Raw genomic sequence first — 14346 nt, forward strand, 5'->3', positions numbered from 1 at the left:
GCCTCAAGTGATCTGCCTGCCTTGGCCTCCCAAAGTGCTGGGACTACAGTCATGAGCCACCACACCCAGCCATCAGGCCTCTTTTTAAATGTCTCTTCAACAGGCCATTCCTGACCACCCTCCTCAACCTAAATTAGGTCTCCTATTCACACAGATTGTAGCTTATATATTTGTGTGATTATTTGATTAATGCCATTCACACAATCTTATAGTCCTATGACAGAAGGACGTCTGTTTTGCTGAGCACTTTATGCCCAACACAGTACCAGATACACAGCAGGTGATCAACATTTATTGAAAGAATAAATATATTTCTATGTTACTATATAGTCTTCACAAATGTAATGTAATAGCTGCATAATACCCGACAGTTATCCCTTTAATTAATGGCTTTAATAATACATTTGTTTCATATGCAGTTGAAAGAACTGACCTTTTATGGTTAGAAAAAAAAATGTTTGAAGTCCCTGGACCAGCCATACCAGAAATCTGAGCACACTAATAACAACATTATGCATGTACATGGTGAGCCTAATTTTGCTGTTGAAAGTAAAAATACAGGCCGGGCGTGGTGGCTCACGCCTATAATCCCAGCACTTTGGGAGGCCGAGGCAGGCGGATCACAAGGTCTGGAGATCGAGACCATCCTAGCTAACATGGTGAAACCCCATCTCTACTAAAACTACAAAAAAGTAGCCAGGTGTGGTGGCATGCGCTTGTAGCCCCAGCTACTCGGGAGGCTGAGGCAGGAGAATTGCATGAACCCAGGAGGCAGAAGTTGCAGTGAGCCAAGATTGCGCCACTGCACTCCAGCCCGGGCAACAGAGTGAGACTCCGTCTCAAAAAAAAAAAAAAGAAAAAAGAAAAAGAAAGAAAGTAAAAATACGTAGATTATAGGTTTTGAAATCAATTTAGTAGGTTATGAGCAGTACTGCTTTTAAAAATAGAACAGAATGGGCTGGGCACGGTGGCTCACGCCTGTAATCCCAGCACTTCGGGAGGCTGAGGTGGGCCGATCACGAGGTCAAGAGATGGAGACCATCCTGGCCAACATGGTGAAACCCTGTCTCTACTAAAAATACAAAAATTAGCTGGGGTGGTGGTGCGCGCCTGTAGTCCCAGCTACTCGGGAGGCTGAGGCAGGAGAATCGCTTGAACCTGGGAGGCGGAGGTTGTGGTGCCCTGAGATCATGCCACTGCACTCCAGCCTGGTGACAGAGCAAGACTGTGTCTCAACAACAACAACAACAAAACAGAATGATGTCTGAATGCCTGCCTGGCAAGTGAGAGGATAAACATTGTTTTATATAACTTTTTGTTTCTATTTTATATCGATATACCTATAGACATAGTATGTATGTGCTGAAGTATGTACCAGGTTGCAGGTTGTAGTGTAAAATATATTTCTTACTGTGGATTGTAGTTTAAAAAAATGAAAAACTCGGCCAGGCACGGTGGCTCATGCCTGTAGTCCCAGCACTTTGGGAGGCCGAGGCGGGTGGATCACGCGGTCAGGAGATCGAAACATGGTGAAACCCTGTCTCTACTAAAAATACAAAAAAAAAAAAAAAAAAAAGCTGGGCGTGGTGGCATGCGCCTGCAGTCGCAGCTACTGGGGAGGCTGAGGCAGTAGAATCGCTTGAATCTGGGAGGTGGGGGTTGCAGTGAGCCGAGATCGCGCCACTGCCACTGCACTCTAGCCTGGGTGAGCAGAGTGAGACTCCGTCTCAAAAAAAAATAATAAAAATAAAATAAAATAAAAATGAAAAACTCTGATTTCAGTGGCTTGCCTTTGAAGTTATTCGAACACTTCAGAATCCTCAGGTATTACCTGATAAATGACTTGTTCAGTGTTCTACAAGCTCACTTTCCTGATATTGCTGATTACTATGCATGGAGGATTTGGAAACTCCCAAGATTATTTTATTTTTTACAAACTTATTATTTATTTATTTTTTTATTTTTTTGAGACAGTCTGGCGCTTTTCACCAGGCTGGAGTGCAGTGGCATGATCTCGGCTCGCTGCAACCTCTGCCTCCTGGGTTCAAGCGATTCTCCTGCATCAAGCCTCCCGAGTAGCTGGGAGTAGCTGGGACTACAGGAGCACGCCACCACACCCGGCTATTTATGTATTTAATTAATTAATTTATTTATTTTTTGAGACGGAGTCTCGCTCTGTTGCCCAGGCTGGAGTGCAGTGGTGCGATCTCGGCTCACTGCAAGATCCGCCTTCCAGGTTCACGCGGTTCTTGTGCGTCAGCCTCCGGAGTAGCTGGGACTACAGGCGCCTGTCTCCACGCCCGGCTAATTTTGTGTGTGTGTGTGTGTGTATTTTTAGTAGAGACGGGGTTTCACCGTGTTAGCCAGGATGGCCTCGATCTCCAGACCTCGTGATTCGCCCGCCTCGGCCTCCCAAAGTGCTGGGATTACAGGCGTGAGCCACCGCGCCCGGCCAATTTTTGTATTTTTAATAGAGGCGGGGTTTCACCATGTTGGCCAGGCTGGTCGCGAACTCCTGACCTCAAATGATCCACCCACCTCGGTCTTCCAAAGTGCCGGGGTTACAGGCGTGAGCCATCGCGCCCGACCTGTCCCTTGACTTTTTTACTGTCCTGAGATGCCAGGCTTATATGGGCAGTGTGTTCTCAGCAGAAGATGATCCCGTGGAAGTCCCGGGGGATGAAGGTTAGGTTAGTCCCAGTGCCAGCCTTTGGTAGAAACTCAGGACCTGATAGGTAGAAAGGCGACGAAGAAAGCCTGCTCTTCTTCAAGTTCTACTTTTGCCATCCAATTTCCCCTCGCTCTAAGGATAAAACCAAGCTTGATGAAGCCGCCTTAAAACTGCCCCTTCAAGTGGGAGCCCTCATCTCATTTTTATCCAGGAAAGAGCCCAGAGCATCTGCCGCGGCCTGTAGGCTCTTCTCTGCCACGCTGGCTTCCGAAATTTCACGGTGGCGGGTACCTTAAAGCCACTCGGCCGGGCAACTGGCAGGAAGATGAAGGTGGGCTTTAAGGAGGAGCACAGCTATGCCCATCTCAGACTCTGGAGACCCGAACGAACTCTAATCTGAATGTGTGACCTTGGGCAAATCACTTATCCTCCCCAGGCCTCGGTTCCCTTATCTGCAAAGTAAAGGTAGCCCTAAAGTCCCCGCCAGGTGTGAATGGGACTTTAAGTCCATCAGGCAGGATGTTGGTGGCACTGCGCCAGGCCCCCGGGTCGGCGTGGGGCGGGGGCGCGCCAACGCGGGGCCGGCACCGAGGACTGGGTGGCCCGGGAGAAAAGCGGCGACTGCGCGGTTGCGCGGGGGACGGCGCACACACTGCAGCGCCCCCCGCCTCTTGGCTCGCTGCCGCGGCCCGGGGGCCACGAGGTTACGTAAGGAGCCGGGCGGGGGTAGTGGCTGGGGAGGGCGGGGCGGGCACCGCCCCAGCGCGGCCGCCCAGCCCGCGGCGGCCCAGCTCCCGCCCGCCCGCGCCTGGCGGCGGCGGCGGCGGCAGTGGCAGCAGTGGCAGCCGCGCAGCCCCGCGGAATGGAGCGGCGCCGGGGCTGAGCCGGGCGCGCACGGGCCGCCGCATGTGCCGCGCGGGGAGCGGCTGCCGAGCGGGGGGAGAGCGAGCGCGAGAGGCCCCGTCGGAGCGGCCGCCGGAGCAGCGCCGGAGATGGGGTGAGTGAGCCCGCGCCGCGCGCTCTCCGCGCGCCCCTCCGGAGGGACTGCGGGGCCGCGGCTGGCGTCCCCGGGCTCGGAGCCTCCCGTCGGGCCGGCCCCCGCCTCCCCAAGCCGGAGCGAGGGCACACCCTGCGCCCGGGAGCCTCGGGCCACCTGACCCGCGCCCTCCGCCGGGGCACGCGGACACCCAGCAGGGGCACCCTGGCCTGGGCGCGGAGCCCGTGGCCCTTCCCCTCCCATACAGCCCGGGCACGGGGGCACCTGACGGGGACCGGTGCCCTGGCCGGCCTCCTGCCTCGGCCATTTCGCGGTCTCTTCGCCCCTGGGCGCAGTCAACTCCAGGGCCTGTGTGAGTCTAAGCAGTTTGTCGTTCTCCACGTTTGGATTTATTACAAGCAAAATGGAAATCGAAGTTTTCCTGGAAATAATCAAATAATAATAAACCTCCAGCGTAGGAATAGTGGACTTTGGATCTGCTTTGAGATGCTGAAGATGATGGAAGTCTATAAGGAACCTAGGTGAGGCTTCAGTCTTTGAAACAACTGAGTAGATGCTCAGGAGGGAAGTTGAAATACTCTGTCGAAGTGACTAATGCTTCTGAGTATATAAAGTAATTTAAGCTTTCCCCTCGGCGTCTCTCTGAGCAGTAGGCTCTGTGAGTCTGGGAGCCACTGTGCTAATAGCACAATAACTCCTTACATCTGCTCACCCTATTTGGGCACACGTTGACGGTTTGCCATACGTATTCAGGGGACACTTATGTCCACTTTACAGATGAGGAAACTGAGGCCCAAAGTGGTTCGGTGACTTCCCCCAGGCTGTGTAGCTGATGAGCATTTGTGTAGCAGGGGTGGCCTTGCCACTGCCTGACGTGGGCATGGAGGTGGGTAAGTGAACCAGAGTTCCTAAATCTCTCTGTTCCCTGCTGCTGAACCCAGCATTCTTCCAACAGCCCTTCGCAGGACTCAAATGCTTCTGCTCCAAGGGTCTAGAGATCTTGCTTTCCTGTTTGGGATGGGTGGGGCCTGGGAAGGCAAGAGTGCAGTGGAAGGAGCAAGATTGTCCTGGTGCCCTGGCTCAGCCCCCCTGGGTCAGTGGCTTTTTTTGCACCGTACTCCAGGTTAAGTTTCTGGAGTCATTTTGCCTGGTGAGTCTTAGCCATGGGAGCTGCAGAGTGTGTGAGGGGATCAGAGGCAGGCCAAGAGGAATTTTGAGGAACGGAAGTGTGAGGGCTGTGGGCCAACATGAACTGGACATGACAGAGGTGGGTGACAGAGAGGAGGAGGCGAGATGAGCAGCGAGGGCTGAAGAAGTTTGCTTACATTTAGGAGATTTCACATGAACAGCAACTGTGGGTGATTTTACCCAGAGGCACCCAAGTTGGCAGGCCGTATTTCTGTAACATTTCCAGTGAGTCCTCAGTGGACTGTGAAAAGGCTGATCTTTGAGCAGTGAGAGCCTTTGAGGTTCTCAGATTTCATACTTTAAAAAAATGTACAGGGAAAAAGGAGTTGGAAAATGTAAGGTCTCAGAATGGAAGATAAAAGGGATCCGGTAATTTTAACTCTCTTTCTGGCCCTCCCTCCCCCTGGCCAACACAAAACCAATCCACCATACTTGTGTGATCAAAAACAAGTACTGAAACTCTGTGGTTGAGATCAAATAGTTCTGTGAAAATGAAAATGTTTACTCATAAAACCTTAAAGAAAATGTCAAAAAATAATTTTTGTTTGTGGAGAAGCAGGGAGGAGACGCTTGGGGATTTTGTTTAAACACAGAATATGTCTTTCATGTAATTTTAACATCATTCGATAAATGTATATATTACTCACTTCTCGTAGATAAAGGCTGGTTTGTAACTCCTACCTACCTCTGCCATTTTCAATAGATCCATGTCTTCTATTATTTATGTGAAAATACAAGCCATGGTCGTAAATTGAGATGCAGCTAAGGGCTGGGGAAGCAATTCAGACAGGAGGGTGGAGGGAGCCGTTTTAACTGAAAATAGAACCAATGTCATCCTTTCTGAGAGTTGTGTAGGATGGAGGGGGAAGAACTTTTTGAAAGGGCAGCTAGTAGAAAACCTTGCTGCGATCCTACAGCTTCGTCATGGCTCTGCTGTGTAGACAGGACTAGGATTTAAGGGGAAAAAAAACAAACTATCTGAGTTTACCTCCCCCCCACTTGAGATGCTTCTCCTCCCTCAAATGTTCACTACCATTTTCCACTTCTCTTCTGCGAAGTGTTCTGTGTTAAGTGTGGTCTCTCCAGTGAGTTTGTGTTCTTACTCCCTAAGGCAACTATTTCATACCTATTCCCCTTTCCAGACCTCTCCCCTTCCTATGCACACCCCGTGGCTTCCCTTTCAATTGACAAGATAGGCACCTTTGACCAAGGGAATGTCTTCATTTTGCCACCACCTAGTCTAGTATGCAGCTGCTGCTACCTTCTCCTACCTGCCTGCTGTGCTGGATGACCTGTCCCTCATCTCTTCCTACTAGGGGCCCCTTCTTCTGGGGTAGCCTCCATTCCATCCCTTCCTCTTCCCATCTTTTCAGAGATTGTCTCTCCTTCCTAACCACCTTTCTGTCCGGGGTCTTCTCCATCAGTATAGGAGCATACATCTGACCAACAGAACTTTCTGCACTGCTGGAAATGTTCTGTATCTGCGTGGCAGCCACCAGCACATGTGGTTATTGGACACTTGAAATGTGGTTGTTGAGACTGAGGACCTGAATTTTTAACTTAATCTAAATTTAAATAGCCACATGTAGCTAGTGGCCACCATATTGGATAGCATAGCTTTAGTTTCTCTCATCTTAAAAAGGAGCTCTCCCTCCCTCCTACATCCCTCTCCTGTTTCACTTCTTTGCTCTTCTTCACCTGAAAACACCTCAGAAGATACATCCAAACCCACTGGCTCCATTCACTTTCTCCTGCCATTTGTTCACTCTCCATACTCTACAGTCTTGCTTCTGCCTCACCTCTGCACCAAAACTGCCAGGGTCTTGGGTGACCAGGGGGTTGCCAGATCTCAGCCTCACCTCACTTCACCTCTCTCTCAGCAGCATTCCTAACAAATGACCACTCCCTCTCCTCAAAACAACACCCCTCTCAGCTCCTCTGGCCCCACTGTTTCCTGCTTTTCTTCTTACTCCTAATCATGGGGTTGCCCAGGGACTGGTCCTGGTTCCTTTTCTCTGTCCACACTGTCTTCCTAGGTAATACTGTCCCACCTGCAACTCCTCCCCACCCTCCCATGGCTTCAAATGCCATCGATATGCCCATGATGCCCACACTTTAATTTCTAGCTCAGATCTTTCTTGGAGCTTCTGACTCTCGTCAATACATGGAGCTCTTGATATGCCTTCCAGCTCTCACCTTCCTTCCGTCTTCCCCATCCAAGTCAGTGGCCCTACCATGCACTCATTTGCCAAGAGTCATGTTTGAGTCCTCTTCCCAACCTCTCACATGCAGGCTATCAGTTTGTCCTGTGCGTTCTACTTCCGGGATATATCTGGAGTGCATTCACCTCACCCCATAGCCATAGTTCCCACTCTAGCCACCATCACCTCCTTCCTAACAGGCCCCCCAGTATCCACTCTGGGTTGTCTGCAGTCCATTTTTCACACAGAAGCCTAACTGACCAGCTTTTAAAACCATAAATCAGATCATGTCATTCCCCTTTTTAAATACCTCCCGCTGACCAGGCACTGGGCGCAGCTCCCCCTGCCATGCTGCTGTGCCCCTCACTGTGTTCTGCTAACATAGATCTCCTTTCCTTTTCTTGCCTTACCTGAGATCCTTGCACTTGCTGTTTCCCCTGCCTGGAATTCTCTTACCTTCCTCTTTCCTTTCAGACTTTGGCCTCAGGGTCACCCCTTCAGGGTCTTTCCTGCCATCCTGTCTAGAGCACCCACCTCCAGAACTATCTAACCCAGCCCCTTTTCTTTTTTCTTTTGTTGAGACAGAGTCTCCCTGTCACCCAGGCAGGAGTGCAGTGGCACGGTCTCTGCTCACTGCAACCTCTGCCTCCCGGGTTCAAGCGATTCTCATGCCTCAGCTTCCTGAGTAGCTGGTATTATAGGCATGTGCCATCACACCCAGCTAATTCTTTTTTTTTTTTTTTTTGAGATGGAGTCTCTGTCTGTCGCCCAGGCTGGAGTGCAGTGGCGCGATCTCGGCTCACTGCAAGCTCCGCCTCCCGGGTTCACGCCATTCTCCTGCCTCAGCCTCCCGAATAGCTGGGACTACAGGCGCCCGCCACCACGCCCAGCTAATTTTTTGTATTTTTAGTAGAGACGGGGTTTCATCGTGTTAGCCAGGATGATCTCAATCTCCTGACCTCATGATTCGCCTGCCCCGGCCTCCCAAAGTGCTGGGATTACAGGCATCAGCCACCATGCCCGGCCACACCCAGCTAATTCTTTTGTATTTTTAGTAGAGATGGGGTTTTACCATGTTGGCCTGGCTGGTCTTGAACCCTTGGTCTCAAATGATCTGCCAACCTCAGCCTCCCAAAGTGCTGGGCCCCAGCCCTATCTTTGTTTCCTATAATTGCTCACCACAGCATGCCAGTAAGCATGCAGGTGTTAGTTACTTATTTATAATCTGTCTTCCCCCAGTAGCATCCCAAAAGGACAGGGCCTTATCTTTTTCACCAGTGTATTCCAACACCTAGCACAGTGCCTGGCACCAAATAGGCCTCCAGTAAATAATTTTTAATTGAATTAATGCTTGAATGTTGTGGGCAGCCTTGCTTGGATGCTGGCCTGGAAGTTGTGATAATTTTTGGGTTAACTTTTATATAGCTTGCTTAATTGGGAGTTGCAAGGGCCAAGAGAGAAAGAGATCACATTTGGATGCAGCTTTCATTTAACATTAAAGCAAGCTATTTAGCTTTCATTGTGATGTGGGTTAATTTTCGGGCTGTCTGCTGTCATTTGAGTACTGGAGTTGTAAATTACCTTTTTACTCTCCTGCAAAAGACTAACAGAAAAGCCAGCTTGTCTACTGTTGTGACTTTTAGCTGATTTTGTCAGTGTTTACAAATAAGATCTACTGTATTACTGTTTGGCTTCATTTTACACTCACTTATTTTGTTCAGCCAAGATTACCTTGCCATGTACAGGTGCCACAATCTTGGTTATCTAACACCTCAGGCTGCCTTTTGGTACTCTATACCGATTTACTTTCTTTTGATGTTCATTCATTCCTTCTTTAATTTTCCATTCCCTCTGAATCACACCAGACTCTGGAGTTCCAACAAATTATAGGGCTGTTCTTTGGGGTTTGAGTTGACTGCAATAGATACAGTCTTTCAGATATGTTGAGGTGAGTTTGTCTTCTCTTGGTCCTGTGGGTTTGTTAAACTTCACTTTCTAATGTTCCTTCAGTCTGTACATTGGTAAGGCAGTTGGCAAGTGCTGTAGGGATCCAGAGATGAGCAGACCCACTAGTTAGTTCCTGCCCTTGGGGAGCTTATATTTTGAAAAGGGAGATAAACTACATACACAAGTACCAGCTTTATATGTGAAATGCTGTGAGAGTAAACACAATGTTATAGTCCATTGGGTATCACAGGTGGTGGTGGAGGGGTGCCCATCTATTTGGGGAATTGAGGAAAGATGCCGTGGTACATTGTGGGGAGGACAGATGCTGTGGTACACTGATGGTTACACAGCCATCCCTCTTAGTATCCGAACTGGAAGAATACACAGAATTTGGAATGGAGTAGGCACTAAATAAGTAGATATTGAATGAGTGTGTAAATAGGTGTGAATGAATATTCTCTTTCGGTTGACTTTCTTTGTTTTTGTTTTTTTAATAAAATACACAGTTTATTACATAGCAATAGGATAAGGAAGGGGGGGACTAGAGGATGTTGCAGTAGGATAGAGATTTTAGATGGGGATCCAGTTAGAAGACTTCACTGAGAAGGAGGCATTAAAGAGCTGAAAGAAGGAGGAGAGTGAGCCATGGAGGTGTCTGAGGGAAGTGTTCCTGGCAGTGTGAATAGTGCGAACAGCAGGTGTAAAGGCCCTGAGGCAGGGGCATGCCTGGCTTGTTCAAGAAATAGTAAGGAAGCTAGTATGGCTGGAGCAGAGTGAGCCAGAGAGAGCACGAAGGTGAAGAGGTCAGGGAGGTAGCAATGGCCAGACCAGTCTTTGGGTTGACTTTTACTTTGGGAAGATGCCATCATTCTTGTTGGAAACTGCCCTGAAGTTTCTGGTCCAAGGGTTGTTAGGAAAGAATAAAGGCATGTTTGCTGCTCGCACAGTTCGCTGGAAATATCAGGGCCAAGTAATTCTGCTGAAGCGGGACGCTGAGCAGAGCACATGGTTTATTTTTGTCGAATAGACTCAGCGATTTGTGTAAATTATTAGGTTTCTTTTCTGGAATGGCTCCTGAGGAACTTAGAGTTAAATGTGTGGTGACCCTTAGCAGATTTATCAGACCTCATCCATTACCTTTATTTCTAGCTCAGTGTGATGGCCCTACCCTTGTTTTGTCTTTACCCTTTATCATCTACCACTTTTTTTTTTTTAATGTTTTTGAGACAGAGTCTCGCTCTGTTGCCCATGCTGGAGTGCAGTGGTGCGATTTCGGCTCACTGCAACCTCCGCCTCTTGGGTTCAAGCGATTCTCCTACCTTAGCCTCCCGAGTAGCTGGGACTACAGGCACCTGCCACCACACCCGGCTAATTTTTTGTATTTTTAGTAGAGATGGGATTTCACCTTGTTAGCCAGGATGGTCTTCATCTCCTGACCTCTTGATTTGCCTGCCTTGGCCTCCCAAAGTGCTGGGATTACAGGCGTCAGCCACCGCGCCCGGCCATCTACCACTTTTTTTCTTTTTCTTTTTTTTTTTAACAAAAGGAAAATAGCTTTGCTTTTTTCTAATTATAAAAAAACTACATGTTTATACTGAAAAATAACAGCATAAAGAAGGAAGTGAAAATTACTTGTCATCCCACGTCTTAGGGATAACCTCCATCAGCATTTCAATGTCTGCCTTTGTACTTTTTTCCACGTATATATGTCTGAGTGTGTCTAGATGTATGTCTACATAGAGCAAGTCTATTTTTAACAAAATGGAATCATTTTATACATCTGTCTTGTAACATAATTTTTCCAACTTAAAATATCTTGAGTGGACATCTTTACATGCCAATAACTATAAAAATACCTCATCATTTAAATCCACACCTACTTCTAATTTGTCATTTTGCTAAATCTTATACATCTTTGTAAACCTATTTAAATCCTTTCTGGAACAAGACAGGCTCTTTTTTTTTTTTTTTTTTTAAGACATTTTAACAATTTCTTAAAGCAGTTGTTTGCTTTAAATGAATTACTGAAGGAAAGAAATGGTAGAGGAGACCAAGATCACAATTAACATTGGGTAATTTGCAGTGCCTGTGTCATTTGGGTGAGTCACGGCTCCTTAGTGAATCTTGGTAAGAACATCAAGGATTCATCGTTGTTGCTAAGGTTGGTTGGTGGACCGAGACCCAGCTGCTCAAATTGTTTCTCCTTGTTTGGAAATATCAGGGCCGAGTAATTCTGCTTTAAGACTTGGATGAGAAGGCTCTTTGCAAGCAGGAAGCACCCATGCCCATACCTCGAAGGCCCCCTTCTGCTTTGAAGGTTCTTTGGTGTATATCACACCCCCTCCTTCAAAGAGAATTCCCCCAGTGAGCCAGTTGGCAGGGATGTATACAAAAGGAAGGACATTATATTTCCTGCTTTAGTATGAAGGGAAATTAAAAATTTTAAAAAAAAAAAACCGTGGGCAAATCCACTGAAATGTCACCACAGCCTGCACAAACATCTAAAACCTTTGGATAAAGAACTTCTCTTTGATACACGGGGTGGGGCTGAGGGCAGGGACCCCCTTTCCATTTGACAAGAAAAACTTTCTTCACCTTTGTCAAACGTGAACAGCAGTCAAATAGCATATTTACAATAGAGAAAAGGCATTTTTCTGAATGTTAGAAATCTGTGGTATATCAAGTCCTGACTTTATAGATCTTGAGAGTTAGACTTTGTTTGTTCCCCCCAGGGTGAAAATAAATTGAGCAAAAAGAAGCATTGTGAGGAATTGGGGCAAAAAGCTTCTAATTTGCATTGGTTTTGATCCACTGGTCTTTTAAGCACTGCTTGTTATGTGTCTGCATTTTCTAGGTATTGCGCACACAGACTGCCCCCAAGTCGTATTTATAGGTTTGGAGGTGAGAGCTGGCATCATGATCCAGTTTCCTAGCGGGGTGCGTTTTGTGTGGGAAGAACGGCAGGATGGGAGCCTCTGAATGCATGATGAAGACTCCAGTAGTTCTGCCACCGGGGTGCTGTTAGTCATATGGTATCATTCTGGTAGAATTTATTTAAATTATATTTCAAATTAGCTTGTTAGAATAAAAATATGCTTGTGGGGAACACATTTAGACATTTGTCAAAGACTAGAGAGATTAAAAAAAAAATTTTTATTCATAAGCCTGGTTGATAGTCTTATTATTATTCCTCTGAGGAATTGGAGATGGTAGAGTCCCCACCCCTGTGCAGACAAGCTTAGGATGAGGCTTTGCCACTAGCCAGAGGAGTCAGGGTGAGAGCCGTGTATTAAAAAGAAGCTCTTGAGTACACAAGTGGCTCCCAGTCAAAGGAGGGCCGAAGTGAGGGCGGGTCCCAGCTATGCAGGGGCTCTAGGAGGCCCCTTTCTTTGCCCTGCCTGGGGAAATCTCTGTCTAGATCACCAGTGAGGGGCAGGCCAAGTCCAGTCTGCCTTGAGTCCTCCTTTTGTTCTGGGGGTAATCTTGTCTGTGGGTTATGGGGTGGGCGGTATCCACAGGGACCTGATGAGTGAGGAATATTGCAGACCCCACTGCCTGGGCAATGGATCCTTTTTGGGATCTCTAATTGGGAAAGCTTTTAATTGGAGTTTTTAGATAAATGGAAAAACGAAGAGTTGTTTTAGCTTGTGTCCTGTGGGAGCTGGTGACAGAGAGAGTCCTCATGGGGAAAAGGAATGGAGCCTCTTCCAGGATGCTCCAAAGACAAGGAAAAGGAGCTCCCAGTGGAGGTGGCATCAAGACATATTTCAGCTCACTTGGTATGAGGAAGAGCTCTCTAACTCCTCCAAGTGGACTGAGCGTAGACTCAGCTGTCTCAGCTGCATTGTCATGGAGCACCATTGGTTGTGGGAGCTGGGAAGGCTGGTTAAACACATACAGCTCAAGCCCCAGCCCTCCTCACCCTCACTGGCTGTGTGAGCTTAGATGACATATTTTCTCTCTCTAAGCTTCACTGTCCTCATCTATTAAATGATTGAGGTGATTAAATAGAAAATGTGTATAGAGCATTTAGCACAATGCCGGACACATAAATAGTAAATGATGGCCAAGTTTATCATCATTATCATTACCACTGCCATCATTTCTTCTTTGGGTGGGAAGTTGGCCCTTTGGGCACCGTCTGGAGTTAGGTGGTTGGGGATGACATGTGCTTCCATTCCCTCATCCTTAATCCCCTTGGGCACTCTCTGAGTCTTCAGCCACTGTGTGGCTGCCTTCCAGACGACCCAGTCACTCTGCTCCCAGTCCTGAGCAGTGCCAGAGTTGGCTTCCAGTCATCAGGTGACTCAGGCAATCTGAGGCTTACCCTGTGAAATGTTGCCTCATATTGCTAAGCCTCTCAGGTGGTGTGGGTGGAGGAATGTCGCCAGCCAGAGGATCGGGAAGGCCAGGAGAGTGAGCTGACCCATGTATATCAACAAGAAAACCAGTCTGCCAACCCATTGCTTTTACAGGGAGGTGCAAGGGTGGACAAAGTTAAGTGGTTTCTCCCCATTGTGGCATCAGACTAGGGATTTGTGTTGCTGGTCAGGGAGCTCCTCATTGATTATTTGTATATGCATTCGCTCATTCATTCAACAGTGACCTACCTGTGTCAGGCATTGTCGTGGGTGCTTGGAACACAGTGATGGACATCGGTGGCTCTAGGATGCTTACAGGCTAGTGGAGAAGTTGGACATCAAGTAAACACTGCCCAATGGATGGGCATTGGAGGATGTTGTACCAGGGGCCATGTGGACTAGTCAGTAGTTTCAGGGTCCCTGTATGTCTCTGGACTCCCATCCTTACTCGTATGGATCTGAATTCCTTTCTGATCACCCTTCATCAGTTCGTCAGCTCTTTTACCTTTCTTGATCCTTTGGCCAATGACCATCACCTGAATGTTGAGTACCTTCTCTGGGCTAGACACCAGGAAGACAGGTCATAAGACAGAGTCCCTGCCTTCCTGAGGGAGATGGCTGGTGAGCAGGTAATTAGGGCAATGAAATAAGCCTGTTATTAAAATATGAACGTAGATAGATGCTTAACTCTGTACAAAGTTAGAGAAGGCTTCCTGAAGGAGGTGACATCCAAGCTAAATCTTGAAGGATAAAGAGGGGTTTCTCAGGCAGAAAAAATGAGGAACAGGGCATTTAGGCAGAGAGTGTTGCCTAAGGGAAGTAGTGAAGTATGCGGGTCAAGAACAGGGACCTTGGACCCAGTCTTTGCCTGGCCATTCACTGCCTGTGTGACTGGAGCAATGTACTGACCTTCTTTGAGCTTCCATTTCTTCATCTGTGAAATGAGAATAATAATAGTATTATACCAATGTTGTAGGGTTG

At 47.8% G+C, this 14346-nt stretch overlaps 1 protein-coding gene across 10 annotated transcripts in view; it reads left to right on the forward strand.

Moving 5' to 3' along the window:
• The window catches only part of HOMER2 (homer scaffold protein 2), a 145884-nt gene that overhangs the window by 30195 nt on the left and 101343 nt on the right, over nt 1-14346 (forward strand). For 5 of the 10 annotated variants that reach the window (XM_057299918.2, XM_057299919.2, XM_057299920.2 and 2 more), the window contains exon 1: nt 3677-4189. The exons of 3 other annotated variants lie outside the window; for them this stretch is intronic. In XM_057299918.2, the coding sequence (XP_057155901.2) occupies nt 4155-4189 (35 nt within the window). In that variant the 5' untranslated portion in view covers nt 3677-4154. 2 more of the 10 variants (XM_034939309.4, XM_034939310.4) reach the window with 1 other exon arrangement.

This window comes from Pan paniscus, chromosome 16, assembly GCF_029289425.2.
Source record: "Pan paniscus chromosome 16, NHGRI_mPanPan1-v2.0_pri, whole genome shotgun sequence".
Taxonomy (NCBI): Eukaryota; Metazoa; Chordata; class Mammalia; order Primates; family Hominidae; genus Pan; species Pan paniscus.